We start from the raw sequence: 17,551 nt of genomic DNA, 5'->3' as shown, positions 1-17,551 counted from the left end.
ATTTTTTTGTAATGCTAGAATTTTTTTTATTTTTTCGCAGTATTTTTTTTGTTATTTTCTTTTCTTAAAATAGTTATGTTAAGTTTATTTATAGTTTAATCTTAATTTTTTTTAATTTCACAGGTAAGTTTTTATTTATTTTAAGATAGTTCTGTTGCAAATTTAATTTAAAGTTAGTGGGATAGGTTTAGGGGTTAATAGTTTAATTTAGTGATACACGATGTGGGGGGCCGGCAGTTTAGGGGTTAATATGTTTAGTTTAGTATTAGTGATGTGGGGGGCCGGTGGAATAGGGGTTAATAGGTTTATTATAGTAGTTGCGATGTGGGGGAGCGGTGGTTTAGGGGTTAATAGTTAGTTTATAGGTGTTAGTGTACTTTGTAACATTTTTGTTATTAGTTTTGTGAAACATTTTTGTTTCGCAAAATCCATAAATACTGGTCTCAGATAGCGAAATGGAGAGTTGCATAAAGGCTAAAACGCTTACGTTATAGGCTGTACCGCAGCGACTTGTAATATGGGAGACCTGCATATTCCGTGCTCAAAGGTCAATTTTTTAGCAGTATAGCCGTACCGCAAAACTTGTAATTTAGGTGTATGTGAGCCATTCTGTTTAGTCTTTTCTTATTATTTTGTTTCTTCCTAAGCTTCTAAACTAGACTTCATCTATGTTATCAATATCAATTTATGTTACTTAACAAGCAATTATTTTGCCAAGTCTGTATCACCATTCCTATCACAGTGCAAGATGATCTATGGTGTAATTATTTTGATCTTGCAGATGAAGGCAACAGGTTGAGAAGCGCAGACTTCCTGCACATTATTAGTCAGGTGGCTAATGGTATGGCTTATCTAGAAACCGAACACATAGTACACCGAGATCTGGCTGCTCGCAATGTCCTAGTGGGAGACAACCTCATCTGCAAAATTGCTGATTTTGGATTAGCCAGATTGCTCAAGGTTGGTTGTGTGGTACTTAGATTGTATTTTAGTATACTTTTTACATTCTTAACATTATATTCAACATTAACACACCCCAAGAGCAGGGTGAAAAAACAGAAATGCCTCTGAGCACAAAATAAGGGTAAAAGGAAAGGAATTTTACCAATTATGTATATAAAATGTAACTTTTATTAATGCTACTAAAAAGACAACATGGAAAAAATACACTGTTATCTGCCCAACAAGGTTAAAAACACTACGGTACTAGTTGTATTGGCATATTTTATTAAGGCGATTTATTAAGGCCGAATGCTGCTCCTTAACTCGTCCGCCGCCTCTGAGGCATACGATTGGCTGTTTATACAGATAATTCTCTAAGGGTGTTATTTAACTTAGTGATATAATTATATCTACAAGGCATATACTCCGTATACAAGGCATATACCCCGTATTTGTCTTATATATCTATAAGACATATACGGGGTATTGTAAAAAAACAGACTCTCATTATTATATTACAATTCCGGGTGTTAAATAAAACATATTTACTACAAATCCCTACTAGATCACAGTGTATGCATTTACACACTGTGGGGTAGATTTATCAAAGCTTCAACTGATAATACGCTGGAATCCCACATCAAATTCGACGCGAGATTGATCCCCCATAGTTAACATAGCGTTAAGATCGTCAAATGTTGAAATGTGTGATGTAATATACGCTCCCACAATATCAATCCAACGCAGATCGATGATTGCGTCATTCCAGATGTTTCTAATTCAAATTCGACTCTATTTGACCCTCTTCCCAATTTATCAAACATTTAACAGTTACGCTTGTGTCAATTCCGACGCAGCGTACTTATCGTTCAAACCACCACCCTTGAGGCCGCGAATGCCATAGAAATCAATGGGAGTCTGAAAACACAGAAAGGTTATGTTCGATGCTGCAAGACAATGAAGCATATTAGATAATAAAAGTAAATTAGAAACTTTATGAAAATTGTATACTCTTTCTAAATCAAACAATATTATTGCTCCAATTTTGGTGCGAAGAACGAAGTATTGCTCCAAATTTGGTGCAAAGTATTACTCCAAATTTGGTGCACTAGTAGATATAGGGATAAAAATGAAATACATTGCTACTTATGGATTATGTCACAGCTTTGTCTCTCATTACAAAGCAAGGGGACAATATTATTGCTCCAAACTTGGTGCACTAGTAGATATAGAGATAAAAATGAAATAAATACATAACATAATATAGCTAACTTCCTTTTTTTAAAAAAAAAAAAATCTATTTGCACCATGTTTAAGGCATGTAATATGAGTCCCACTCTCCACTTTGCACCAAATTTGATGCAACACTTTTCGCACCAAATTTGATACAATACTCATAAACAACCCACAAACTAGTGAAATTTTCCACCACTTTTGATTGGCAATAGCATAATCACATGATTTATGATATCAGCCAATCTGATTTAAATATACATTTTATACTATCACTAACTAATCAAATTGCTTGATACTTGTGTCATTGATCACTCATCAGAACTTGTAAGTGCCATTTGTTACATTGTGTATTATACTTTGAAAGTATGTATATGTGAAATTAGTATTAAAGTTAAACATTGATGATGACATTAGGACACACAGTGTAATATTTAAGACAATGATTTTAAAATTTGAATGATGTTTGATTCAATATCATCTTAAGATGATAGCTCAAAGGGATAGTTTACCTAACATTAAACTGTCATGATTCCGATACAGCAGAAATTAAAATCACCTCTTTACTGTCATGCTATTTTCAGAGTTTTTCTTCCTTCTCTTGAATTTAATTTTCATTAAGAAATGTCATCTTATATGCCAGCCCATTTTATAACACCTGTGTAGGGGTGGTGTTTAAAACTAGACTACAATCAGGAGAGGTTACACAGGTGCAGAGAGAAAACTGGCCCAGCTCTTAAAATATCCATTGATTGCAAATAAATACATATGATACCCTGATTACATGTTATATTTGCAATTATTTCTGCTCAGAATAATAATAAATTTACACTATATACATATAGTGGTATAAATAAACAAAGATATGAAAGACAATTGTATCTACTCATCTTTGCAACTTATTCTAAAAACTTTTCAGGATGACCTCTACTCTCCAAAAAGTAACAGAAATATCCCAATAAAATGGACAGCTCCAGAGGCTTTGAAGTTCTACAAGTACTCTATAAAATCAGATGTGTGGTCCTATGGGATTCTACTATATGAGGTATACACATTGGGCCAGCAGCCATACAAAGGTAAGGAAGGATCTCTTGAAAAAAACATTTGCATAAATGTTAATAAGTCAAATTATGGGATCTATTCTAATCAGTTAGAAAAGCCTTGGAATGTACCCCATGTGGCTTTTTCTCAGGTTTTTTGAAGTGACTCCAATCAGATACCTGTTTAGCATATTATATCTAGTGACTTTTCAGGTAAAATACCCTATCTTTTATAAATGGTGAGAGTCCATGGAAGCAAAGATACCCAACATACCAAGAGCTTTTAATTCCTCCCACTTCCCTGTCTATCAATTTGTCTCCACAGAAGATAGAGGGGCCGATAAATCATGGCCTGAATTGAGCCAAATACCCCTGTTTCCACGTGAGCCATGTCTGGCTTCAGGGGATCATGTCCACCAGACATTGATAAATCGGCCTCAGAAGGTGGAGAACTGAGGTGCTCCAGATTCTTCATTGACAAGGGTTCTCAGACCTACAGTACTTGAGACCTATTTTCCCCTCAGAGTGCTGGTAATAGAAATAGGACAGAGGAGAGTATGGAGTAGTAATAAAATCAATCGATATAGGAGTTATTTACAAGCCTACCTCTGGTGTTGCGGGGACCTGTCCCTTAGCCTCCTCCTGTCGAGTCATTGTTATACTCCACTGACATAGCCTATGCTGTTGCTTGCAAACACTGGATGGGCACTCTACTGGAAGCAGTCTTTTGGCAGCTGGGTAAGCACAGTAGAGTGGGTGCACATCAGGTAAATACCACAAGCACTCACTGCAGCAGGTACACCTTTACAATACATCATAGCCAGAGGACATTTATATTTGCCAGCTATTTACAGTAGCAAACCTTTGAACCATATAATATTCAATGTGCACTGGGGACAATGTCTTTGACAGTTAAGGACTTTTATGTGTATGATTTATTCTTTTTATTTCTTCCTATCGTTTTGTTTTTTTTCTTTAACTTCTACATAGCATTTTTTTTCAAAGCCAGACGCACCTTGATGAAACTTATGTTGCATTGGATTAATACAATGCATCACTAGGAGGGTGGGGACTTCCTTAGAACTATTCGCCTGCTTACTTGAGACACCAAGCATGATAGCGTCTCATACATGCAATTAGTTCTCTTGTGGACTTCCCTGTTGTACCTAAATTATTTTTTGTTTGTACCCTTTTAATAAATGCTTTTAAATTCATTATAGTTTCGCTCAGTCTTTTTCTTACATGGAGGATTTGTTTTTAGTCTGAAATACTGAGAGTTAAAGGGACAGTCTAGTATAAATTAAACTTTCATTATTCAGATAGGAATTTTAATTTTAATCAACTTTCCAATTTACTTTTATCATCAAATTTGCTTTTTTTCTCTTGGTATTCTTAGTTTAAACTAAACCTAGGTAGGCTTGTATGCTAATTTCTAAGCCTTTGGGGGCTGCCTCTTATCACATGCCTTTTAAATCTCTTTTCAACACAAAGAGACAGAAAGTACACGTGGGCTATATAGATAACACTGTGTTCAGGCACAGGGGGTTATTTAGGATTTAGCACAAAACAATGCTAAATTTAAGACAATAGATAATAAACAGTCACAGTCATGTGATCAGGGGGCTGGAAAAAGGTTCCTAGATACAAGGTAATCACAGAGGTAAAAAGTATATTAATATAACTGTGTTGGTTATGCAAAACTAGGGAATGGGTAATAAAGGGATTATCTATCTTTTAAAACAATAACAATTCTATGGTAGACTGTCCCTTTAAGTCATAGCTCTAGATTATGTTACTATGGTATTTTTTTTCTTGCCCATTGCATCTTTATCACTTTGCTTTGTAGCTTTTGTATCACTTTCAGAAGAGAATATTCTTTCAATATCGACAAATCCCTTTGTTTGTGCAAATTACACATTTCTGTTTGTTATTATTTAATTTTTTGTATAATTACATTATTACTATTACATTGTATTCATTTTCAACCATATGCATATTATATTTCTGCATTATCTTAAAGGGAAAGTAAGTTGAAAAGTTGTTTAAAATGTTATTCTCTATATGAATCATGAAAAGAAAAAAATTGGGTTTCATGTCCCTTTAAGCACAATACTGCAATATTGCTGTGCTTCTATATAATATACTGTGCTTCTGCACTTTCTTTATGTATTAAAGTTATTGCAGTCTTTGTGGGTGGTTATTTTGTGTGAATTTTATCTGTTACCTTTTATGTAAAGAATGAAACAAAGTGGAACTGTCCCCAATACTTTACAATCAGATCCTTTAGAACAGATCTACAGATAGTTTATTTGTTCAAATAAATTGTGTGCTTTGCATACTTGTTTCAGTGTGTGATTTTGCAGTCAAAATTTACACTGCGCAGTCGCCTTTGTGAAATAAAACATTTACAAATTTTCATGAAACTTCTGCAAATTGTATAGGTCTATAGTGAGCATTAGTGTGTGTAATTTGAAAGCCATACAATGCAATGCTTGTATTGAACACATGCTTGTGCATAGTCAATCTATGGCTACTTTTCCTTCTAGATGTCTATGTCTCTCCCTTATGTGTTCCACAAGAGGATTCAGCTGAATTTGCTCCAGGTTTTGGCGACTATGCCTCAGACATTTAAATTCAAATGTCTTTTTGCTGATAAACAATCTATAGTAGATACTTATTCTAATAAAGTTTCTCTAATTCTAAAACAGCTTAGATTTGTCCTCTGAAGGTGACTTAATTTTTGATGATCACAATTCTAATTCTGATCAGGACACCAAATCTGCTGTGGAATTTTGGGATTTAATACCTGAAATAGATGGTACAATTTCTAGTTTGGTTCATGAAACCAGGACTGTTGTTGGTGCATTCGGACTGGAGTTGGCTACCCCTGCCTTAGAGAATAGCACATTTTCAGACAGCTACTCTCTGGTGCCAGTCTGTGTCAGAAAAAACATTCTGAGGAATCTACTGTTAAAGATTAAGAATGGCTAATTTCTTTATTTGTGATGCTGTGGTAGATATCAGCTGTGTCAATGCTAAAAATTTGACTCTTAGGGGCCAATTTACCAAAGTACGGACGGACATGATACGATGTAGCATGCATACTCTGTCGGCATTTATCAATGCACAAGCAGTTCTGGGGAACTGCTTGTGCAATGCTGCCCCCTGCAGATTTGCGGCCGATAACAGGGGTTGTCAATCAGCCCGATCGTATAGGATCGGGCAGATTGAAGACTGCAGCCTCAGATGCAGTGGACAAGTTATGGAGCAGCAGTCTTTAGACCGCTGCTTTATAACTACTGTTTCTGACTAGCCTGAAGGCTCACGTGGAAACAGAGGCATCAAGATTCGGCCCCTTACTGTTATGACCAGAAGAGCTTTATGGTTAAAGTCTTGGTCTGCAGACATGATCTCTACGAGGTGTTGCTTTTCTCTTCCTTTTTACTGGGTTGGGCTACAGTCTGAGAGTGTCAAAGAGCACAAGGGCTTTGGTCTCTCAGGAGGTGAGGTTACTCATCAATGTCTTTGAACTCAATGTGATTTTCTTGGCTCTTCAGGCTTGGCCTCCTCAAAAGATGACAATATCTTCGTTTTTTTAATCAGGTAATGTCACAGCTGTGGTGTACATCAATCATAAGGGGGAAACTCACAGATTTTACCTTGGGCAGAGCAAAGTTACTGTTACAATTTCTGCAATCCACATTCCAGGAGTATACAATTAGGAGGCAGATTATTGGAGGGGAGGGGAATGGTCTCTTCATCAGGAGGTTTTCAGATTGTGAATCTGTGGGATACTCCAGAAATAGACCTTATGGCCTATTGTCCGAATGACAAACTTCCAAGATAGGAGGCGGCCCATTTTTTGTTCAGTACCCTGGATAGCACAGGCTGATTGGTGGCTACATTTAGCTACCAATCAGCAAGCGCTACCCAGGTGCTGAAACTAAAATGGGCTGGCTCCTAAGCTTTCATTCCTGCTTTTCAAATAAAGATACAAAGAGAACAAATAAAAAATGATAATAGGAGTAAATTAGAAAGTTGCTTAAAATTGCATGATCTATCTGAATCATGAAATAAAACATTTGGGTTTAGTATCCCTTTAAAAACACAAGATGTTTGGATGCGCCTATACTACCACCTCAGGGGTGATTAACTGTAAAAATGGATAGCACCACCAAGGGAGCAAAAGATAAAAAATAAATATAAATAAATAGGGAACAACCTGAAACAAATATCCCACACAAAGATTTAGATAAAAAATCTTAACGGGTTTATTCGTTTTCACAACAACTGAATAGTTAAAAAGCTACAAAGTACATAAGTTTCATTAATAAAAAAACCTTCTAAGAAAATCTTATAAAGAAAAAGTATGATCTATTGGGAAGTACGGTTACACTAAAATATCAACTATCAAACAAAGTTGGAGTCAGGGTATCATTTTCCAGTGTATATAGCAGCAGACAAATAATGCAAATGTTTATAAGCAAAAGACAGGTAATATATAGTAAAACTTATAGTAAAAACGTATAATTCCTTATTAACTGGCCAGTAACAGGAATAATCAATAAAAAAATGCCCCAGACTTAGTTATAAGTAAAAATAGGACCTTCAGGCAAAAGGAGAAAGCATCCGTAGGAGGATGCAGCCTTTATAACTTTCTAGCGATTACCGGTAAAAGCTTTAGACAAGCAGAGACACCCTTCCGCTGTTAGCTTTGAATTGGTTGTGGCACGTCCTTGAGCCCGGATTGCAAGAAGACTGTACCCCTTCAAAGGTCTTCTAGTTACTTTCTCGGATGTTTGGGAGCAAACTCTCTTCCCCGGTGTCCGTTGTTTAACATTTGCATTATTTGTCTGCTGCTATATACACTGGAAAATGAGACCCTGACTCCAACTTTGTTTGATACTTAGTTGATATTTAAGTGTAACCGTACTTCACAATAGATCATACTTTTTTTTTTAGATTCACCGCCAGCAGGGGGTGTCGGGTTGAATTCTGGTGATTCCTGTCCACCTGCTCAGAGCTCATTTATAACTTGATAAATGGGCCCCTTATAGTTTAACGTACAATCTAAATATTTGTGTTCTGTGGGTTAAACACATAGGATTAAAATGTTGAATATTTAAAGTAGCATACAATTCAAAATTGCCTTAAATATTTTCTTGCTATGGCCCTCTGCAAAAATATTTAATTAAAAAACACCATCATGTTCTCTCAAAATGTTTTTTTTTACACACTGCTTTCCTGGCATAGGCAGGTAATCTGGCATACTAGTGGATATATAGAAAAAAAAAGTTATCACAGAACATGTCATTAATTTTCCCATTGTGGCCTAGATTACGAGTGGAGCACAAAATTGCGCTTTCACAAGCACAATATTTGTGCTCCAGGGTAAATGTGCACTGGTATTACAAGTTAAGCTCACGAGAGAGCACTTTCATAGGTTTCAATGAGAGCCTCGTTCTCATGCTGTCAGACACAACAAAGAACCTAGTGCAACGCAGGGCGTAAGTCGCACAGTGTTGGGCAGCCAATTAAAAATATATATGTATAGGAATATGTACATATGTTTTTAGATGTGTATATAAACATATTAACACATAAATATATATGTATATAAGCAGATACATATATATTTAAAGTAAAAACACCCACATGCCCTCACTTTATCCCCTTATAACTGCTTTGTACAGTTTTGAAAAATATGGATGCTACTATTTTTTATTTTATAAAAGCAACTGTGCACTTTATTTTAAGGGCAATTAGGGGACATTTTTTTTAATTAACCAGAGGTCTGACCTCTGGTTAAGTGCGCAAAACACAAAATGCTCCAGCGAGCTCGTTGGAGCATTAACCAGCCACTTGTAATTTGCCCTTTTACGGGCGCACCTTAAAATAGCGCTCCTCTTGTAATCTAGCCCTGTGTGTGATGTCATCCTTACTATGAGCATTTTTGGATGTGTGTGCATGTGAGCATAGGTTTAAAATTAATTAAAATAAGATTTTTCTGGATTTGTGTGACTTCCAGTAAGACAAAATGAAATATGAACCTGCTTTATATTGTTACATTTTTTCTTTTCCTTTTTTCTTTTCAGGAATGACTAATCGTGAAGCTGTAGAAAATATCTCAAGTGGGTATAGACTTCCTCGTCCCCCAATTTGCAGCAAGGATGTTTACAACGTGATGTCATCCTGCTGGTTGGATGAACCTCAACATAGGCCTAGTTTTCAAGAGCTTGTGAAGAAGATCTCCATTATTCAACAGTCAACCCGGTGATCACCTATCTTGTAAATTCAACAGGAATTTACAGCGTTCTGCAGTCTCCATTCAACTACATAACTGAAATTAAGACAATGCACTTTTTGTACCTGTACAAGGCCTCGGTATTTCATATTGGAAGGAAGGCCTAAGATACATTTTAAAGACCCTCTTATACCTCAAAACAATGTGAGGATTGTTGAAATTTCAGTGAACTTTAATAGCAATTGCTATTTAAAAATAAATAAATAAGTTGCTATTGGAGAAGAGCATCTTTTTCATTACCAAAACTTTGATTATCTGTAATAAGTGTATGGTGTATAGACCTGGCAATAATTAAATGCATTTTCTCATCTAAGGTTTCCATTAAAAATAATCATATTGTATTTGAATTGGAAGTTTAAAGTACACTATTTAATATTTATTTTATCACAAATCTTAATGTATGTCCAATACGTTAAGTGAACATTAACAGTGTATGGATTTAGATGCTACATATTGCCCCGTGTTTCTGGTGAGCCTTAAGGCTCGGCAGAAACACACGTTATGAAGCAGCGGTCTGAAGACCGCTGCTTCATAACCTGTCTGCCTGCTCTGAGGCGGTGGACAGACATCGCCGAAAATCAACCCGATTCAATACCATTGGGTTGATTGACACCCCCTGCTGGTGGCATATTGGCCAAAAATCTGAAGGATCATGTCCGCTCGCACCATAATAAATAAATGGGCCTGATGATGATCTAAAGCTCTCCGTTCTGGTGAGATTATCTAATAAGTACTATGTGGTCCCTTTAATACATTTATAATGGAAAATACTAGCTTGAGATCTGTTTATCTGGATATGCAGGATTCTGGATCTGAAGGAGACACACATACATTACAATATAATGCTAAAAAAAATTCCCAAATATTTTGAGTAATTTCTCTCCATGCCGGTGACCTTTTGATTATCAGGTCATTTGTGTTAATGACTGTACTTCTTCAATATGGACCTCATTCCTCCCACAGCTATTGGTTTTGACTACATATTTTTATTAATTTTATTGACTTGTGCATGATTATGCATGTTGTTATTAAATTAACACAAGGCTGTCTAGACAAAGCCTTCTAAAAACATGTACCAACAAACTGTCATATACAAAGGATGTGCCCAATAGAAACTGTCAAATAATATGTGAACTAAATAAATATTCAAAGTCTATTGTTTGTATTTTATGTTATAGAAAAGTATCTTATTTTGCAGTGGTTCTCTATTTTAACCTATTGTAAGTACCTATAAGATAAAAGCTGCATAAAGTGAGTTATACATCACTACATATGCGGAACTGACCAATCACATTAAAGGTAATTGTACAACAAGAGGTATTTTCTCAGATGGGCACATTCCTTGGTGCAATAGTTAAAATAAACTTCCTACAACATTACATTCTGTGCAGCGAATGAGTAATTTTACTAAGGTATGTATAGACCCTTCTTAAGAAGTAATGTATTTTGGACTGTATATAATGTGTGTGCAGGTTAGTGAGTGATCAAATCAGTTGGCATAAGGTTAAAAAGTCATTATTTTGCCTAATTGTCATGTCTAATTACTTTTTACTTAAAGCTCCAGTGGTGAAAATTGTGAGAAACCATGAATATGAACTTTGATTTTGTGATCAATAGCTAGCTTGACCGCTATTCCTTAACTCGTCCGCCTGCTCTGAGGCGGCGGACAGCAATCCACCTGCTAGCGGCCAATCTGCAGGGAGCGGCATTGCACAAGCAGTTCACCAGCGCATGCTGACGGCATTTATTGATGTGCTGCGGACATGATTCGCTACAGTGGATCATGTCCGCTCGCACTTTAATAAATCGGCCCCTATGTAACTATTATGATTTAGATATAACACACAGGATGTGCAGATTATGACCAGTGTACAAAGGCAAAAGAAGTGGAGGCTGAAAGGGTGACAATACACTGTAAAAGATGAGGTCACTTGTGCCGACCAACAACAAAGCTCAAATTATAGGCAGCAGGACTGTGAGCGCACATGCTTAATTCTTCAAGGATGAGCACTGGTATGTTTCAGAAATCTGTTAAAATAAAAGCAACATAAGCACAGATGGATCAAGTAATACCAGTGGTCATACTAGGCCCTGTACAAGGTAAAATAATAAAAATAGTGGTCAAATAATAAAGAAACTTAAGATTCTGCACTCAAATCATTAGTAACCAATCTTTGGATTACATTCCAGTTAGAGCTGCAAGAAGCAGTTCACATAAGTTTTACGGATTCATTGTGATCCCAGTTCTTTAGAATTCACTTCTTATATTTTTTCTTTACTTTGCAACACAAAACAAACTTGTATATTGAGACCTCTCATTAAAAAGGACATGAAAGTTAAAATTGAACTTCCATGACTCCATGATACTTTTCAATATATTACTGTTATCAAATTTACTTTGTTCTATAGGTATAATTTGTTGAAAAGCATACATAGGTAGGCTCAAGAGCAGCAATGCACTTCTAGGGGCTAGCTGGTGATTGTGGCATATACCTCTTGCTATTGTAACTGCGCGGTAAAGTCCACAGCAAAATGGCCCCCTCCAGACGGAGAAATAGCTGTGCCGCGGGGAACTGCATGTGAAGTGGTTAGGGTAGAAAGGGTAGTACGATCGGGTTGATTGACAGCTCCCTGCTGGCGGCCCATTGGCCGTGAGTCAGCAGGGGGCAGCGTATTGCTCTCCGCATTCAGCGAGGTCTTGCGGACCTGATCCGCACGACCTTTAATAAATATGCCCCAATGTCTGCTTGTATTATAAGTTAAAAGTAAATGAGATTACTTGCATGCAATCAATTGCATTAAAAGCTCAAACTTCTTTTTACAATAGGGTTTTGTTGGAGGAGGGGGCAAAGAAATAGCTAAATTCCCGTCTAAGGGCAATGCCCAACCAAGTGCCCTTATGGGTTAATAGTGTAGCGGGGACTTTGCAGTGGGCTTTGTGGCCGTTTAGGGTTTAATTGTGTAGCAGGGTAGTTTGTGATGGGGTTGTGGCAGTTTATGGGTTAAAAGTGTAGAAGGGTAGTTTGCAATGGGATTGTGGCGGTTTAAGGGTTAATAGTGTAGCAGGGACTTTGTGGTGGGCTATGTGGTGATTTAGGGATTATTAGAGTAGGGGATTTATGGCGATTAGCGTTAGCGCAATTATGGTTGTTAGGTGCTCATCGGGTTAGTACATAAGCAAAATAAATTTACTTTCACCTTAATACGTGCAATACCCAAGGCACGCAAAGAGCAAAAGTGGAGCGGAGTTAGTGTGCAAGGGGGAGCAGTAATTACCACTCCACATGTAATCTAGCCCTGAGTGTTTTCTCTGTCTATCGTTGCATTTTAGCAAGGATTCTGTTACTTTTTTGATTGTTTATTTGAAACAAGTAAATGTATTTCTACTTTAATTTTGTTGTGCTATTTTCTTTACTTTTGTGAGCACCTGTTTTAACCAGGGATAGCACAAAGGTAACACTTAGCACTGAATAAAGGGAGGACACTACTTATGCTAAACAAAGCACTGATTATACATTAGGAAATATTTAGCTTCCATTGTTAATGACTTGTTAGTTGCTAAATATATCATACACTGGCAGAGAAGAAGATATCAGTCATCACACACAGGACAAACAAACTCCATCACATCAGGGGACAAACACTTTGTAGAAGATGATCAGCCTCCCTAGTCTCATTTCAACAGAAACAGTCCAGGTTCAACACTGTGATGATACCCAAAAGTAATACTGAATCAGAATTTCATTCTACATATCTCTCTGCTTGTATGGTGTCCGAGAAACAGTTGTGACCTGCCCGAAGCAATCTGCCCCCCTTCCATAGAATCACAGAATTAACTTTTTATTACAGAACTATAAACAATATATTAACAAGCAGTGACATTGCTACTTTATTTAGTTAGTCATTATAAAGGTAGTTTCTCATAGCGCTATGCAATACTGAAAGCCTATATTGTTTCTGGTGTGCACTGAGCAGGAATGTAAACAAAGCCTTATTTCCAATGCATTAGCTGGCCTGCAATTATTTGTGTTCTCTAAAAGCAAAATGTTAATATGAAGTGCTAATACATTAACTGTTTGATTAAGTATGTGTGCGTGGGATCATGAAATGTTTACACCACCTCTTACAGGATTTTACAGTTCTCAGTGTAGCAGGAAGATCCTTTAGAGAAAATCTCTTTGTAGATACTGAATTTTTATCATGTATATTTTTAAGAGTAACATTATTATTATTATTATTATTATCGGTTATTTGTAGAGCGCCAACAGATTCCGCAGCGCTATAAACAAAGGGGGAGTACAATAAAACAATTATAGGGATCAAATGGGTAGAGGGCCCTGCCAAGAGTTGCACTGTTGTAGTCAGCTCTTGAGAAGGTGATCAACAAACAGCTGGACTCTTAGGCTTACATGCTAAGGGGGTTCAGGGGATAGGAATGGAGGAGAGGAACTGGTATAAAGAAAGGTTAGCGTAGGTTGTATGCATCCCTGAACAGTAGAGTCTTTAGGGAGCACTTGAAGCTTTTAAAACTAGAAGAGAGTCTTGTGGAGCGAGGCAGAGAGTTCCACAAGATGGGAGCCAGTCTGGAGAAGTCCTGTAAACGGGAGAGTGATGAGGTGACAAGAGAGGAGGAGAGTAGGAGGTCATGAGCAGAGTGAAGGGGACGGGAGGGAGAGTATCTGGAGACAAGGTCTGAGATATAGGGGGGAGCAGTGCAGTTGAGGGCTTTGTATGTCAGAATGAGAATTTTGTGTTTGATCCTAGAGGCAAGAGGAAGCCAGTGAAGGGATTGGCAGAGAGGCGCAGCAGATGAAGAGCACCGTGTAAGGAAGATGAGTCTGGCAGAGGCATTCATTATGAATTGTAAAGGAGCTAGGCGGCAGGTGGGGAGACCAGAGAGGACAGAGTTGCAGTAATCAAGGCGGGAAAGAATGAGAGAGTTGATTAAAATCTAAGTTGTGTCTTGTGTAAGGAAGTGTCTAATTTTAGAGATGTTTTTAAGGTGGATGCAGCAAGCTTTAGCCAAGGACTAAATGTGAGGAGTGAAAGAAAGATCTGAGTCAAATGTGACCCCGAGACATCGGGCATGCGGGGTAGGGGTAATGATGGAGTTGTCGACAGTTATAGAGAGATTGGGGGTGGAGAGTTTTGAGGAAGGGGGGAAAATAAGGAGCTCAGTTTTGGAGAGATTTAGCTTGAGGTAGTGAGAGGACATCCAGTTAGAGATGTGAGAAAGACAGTTAGTGACATGGGTTAGCAAGGAAGGAGATAGGTCTGGTGCAGAGAAGTAGATTTGGGTGTCATTGGCATACAAATGATATTGTAAACCGTGGGACTTTATTAGGGAACCTAGTGATGACGTGTAGATTTAGAAGAGAAGTGGACCGAGGACAGAGCCTTGCGGTACTCCGACAGAAAGTGGTGAGGGGGCAGAGGAGGCCCCAAAGAAGGCTACACTAAAGTTACGGATTGACAGGTAGGAAGAGAGCCACGAGAGGGCTGTGTCACAGATGCTGAAGGATTGGAGGGTTTGGAGCAAAAGAGGGTGGTCAACAGTGTCAAAGGCTGCGGACAGATCAAGGAGGATAAACAGAGAGAAGTGGCCTTTTGATTTTGCTGTAAGTAGGTCATTGGTAACCTTAACAATTGCTCTGTGGAGTGATGGGGACGAAATCCAGATTGCAGTGGGTCAAGGAGGGAGTTTATTGTAAGGAAATGGGATAGGCGTGCATAAACTAGTTTTTCGAGAAGCTTTGATGCAAGAGGGAGGAGGGAAATAGGGCGGTAGTTGGATGGGGAGGTAGGATCAAGGGAAGGTTTTTCGAGGATAGGTGTGACCAGTGCATGTTTCAGCAATGAGGGAAATATACCGGTGCTGAGGGAGAGGTTGAAAGTGTGTGTGAGTATAGGGGTGAGGGTAGCAGAGAGAGAGGGGACTAGCTGTGAGGGGATAGGGTCAAGGGGACAGGTAGTGAGGTGAGAGCGCAGTATAAGTGCCGAAACTTCTTCCTCAGTGACAGGGGACACTTTGTAACATACAACGCTTAGAAGTTGAGCGCACAATATCACTTCCGCGAAAGCGATATTTGCGCTCAACTTAGTAATACAAGTGCATGCAAATGTGTGCTGGTATTACAAGTGAGGTGCAATGTGAACACAACCTCACGTTCGCATTGCACGGAAGCATTGCGCTCACAAAAGTGCACTTCCATAGGCTCCAATGGAAGCTTCAGAACTTGCGCAGCGAAGGGGCAAATATAAACACATATGTATAGGAATATATACATATATATTTATGTGTTAATATGTATATACATATATTATCACATAAATATATATGTATTTATACATATACATATATTTATTGTCAACACACAGTTCCCATAGACCGCAATATAAAGGCCCTTTTCATTGCTGTTTTTTTTTCTAACACCCCACTCCCACCAACTTTAGCCCCCCAAAACTGCTTAGTGCAGTTTTTTTTTAATAGCAACATACTTAGGGACATCACACATTTTTTGGGGGGCAATTGGGGGACATTTAAAAAATTAACCAGAGGTTTGACCTCTGGTTAAATTTTTGGAGCACTAATTGCTACCACAAGCTTGCGGTAGCAATAACCAGCCACTTGTAATGGCTGGTTATTTATTGCGAATTTGCCCTTTTGATTGCGGGCGCACAATAAATTAGCACTCTAATTGTAATCTAGCCATAAGTTTTTTCACTATGTAAGTGTTTTTGTAAATGCAGTCTCTGCTTTTCTGATCATGTTTTTATCCGTATCTGCAGTATATCTAATTATATAGTGCTTGTTTAACAGTCAGGCCAAAATAACATACTGAATGTGTACATATTGTATAGAATATACAGGTGTTTTGTGTATATGGATTCTTGTTTTATAAACTTGATATAATTTTTTGCATAAGTTTATATATTTCAGTATGAATTAAAACCGGACTTCCGGATTCATTCCTTTGTCTTTCAGGAGATTGGGAGTTTTTCTTTTCATAAGAAACAGATACCTCCTAATTGATCAGCTAACCTGAACCTCTTTGGGAAGAGTCCCATGATGCAGGAATTATCTAAGTAAGCGTGGAAGCTGAAGGTTGTACGTTTTAATCCAACTATGGCTGCTTGTTTTAAAAGAGAGGAGACGCCTGTTACAGTGACTGGTTTTATGTTTGTCTCCAGGGCTGTAGGACATTGCTTTGGTTGTCCCTGTTTTTGTCTCAACACTGAACCAGATCTTTATGCCAAGAAATAAGGGTATTTTCTTTATTATTTTAGGCTTAAGAATTCTAGACTGTATTATAAGGGTACTTGGTCTCAATTTGTAAGCATTTTGAATTAGGATCTATACCAGATCCTTATCCACTAGGATTTCCTATGCTTGCTCTGGTTGGCATTCTTAGACGTTCACTGTTTGTTGTCGTCTTTCTGTTTCATTTGGATGCGGCTCCTTCTCTTTTTGATAAGGTTCTAGGGATATTGTTGACGGTAATCAGTGTTTATGGGTTCTTATTTGTCCCGTATCAGGCTTTTTTATTTATGGTCTTAAAACTATGCCCATATCCAGCTTAGAGGGTGTCTTTTCTAAGAGACATTAAGATTCTATCCTAATGTGCTTATTCCTGGTGGATTCATGCAGAATTATACTTCAGAGGGTGTCTGTCCTAGAATTCTGCTTCTTTTCCATCAGTAGCTCACTGCATTTGCAACCCTTATTTTTCTGTTTTGGCACAATCAGTGGTTAGAGGTTTTCTGCAACTGGTTTAGCAGTTTTCTCTTTATTTGTCTGTATTTTTCCTCATAGAGCGTAAGGAGTCTGGTATCCTTTAGAGGCTAAGTTAACAGTTTTTGTTTGAAACTGTGCGATTCTACAAGCTTTTTTAATCATTGTCCATCTTAAAAGTTTTATCTTTGTGTTTTTTTGTAGGCCTCATTGGCCTTATCATCTGTGATGAAGGTCAAATATAGGCACAGTATCATGGAGTTAAGATAGGATTAAGGAGGTAATGTGTGTAACCTCGGT

At 37.7% G+C, this 17,551-nt stretch overlaps 1 protein-coding gene across 1 annotated transcript in view; it reads left to right on the top strand.

Moving 5' to 3' along the window:
* The window catches only part of SRMS (src-related kinase lacking C-terminal regulatory tyrosine and N-terminal myristylation sites), a 65,394-nt gene extending 54,719 nt beyond the window's left edge, over nt 1–10,675 (top strand). The window contains exons 6-8 of the mRNA XM_053693135.1: nt 782–960; nt 3,095–3,251; nt 9,311–10,675. Of these exons, the coding sequence (XP_053549110.1) occupies nt 782–960; nt 3,095–3,251; nt 9,311–9,492 (518 nt within the window). The 3' untranslated portion in view covers nt 9,493–10,675. The remainder of the gene's footprint in view (nt 1–781; nt 961–3,094; nt 3,252–9,310) is intronic.
* Nucleotides 10,676–17,551: the final 6,876 nt, after the last annotated feature.

The sequence above is a fragment of the Bombina bombina genome, chromosome 1, assembly GCF_027579735.1.
Source record: "Bombina bombina isolate aBomBom1 chromosome 1, aBomBom1.pri, whole genome shotgun sequence".
Taxonomy (NCBI): Eukaryota; Metazoa; Chordata; class Amphibia; order Anura; family Bombinatoridae; genus Bombina; species Bombina bombina.
The sequence above is the reverse complement of the archived record's forward strand: the minus strand, read 5'-3'. Positions and strand labels throughout refer to the sequence as shown.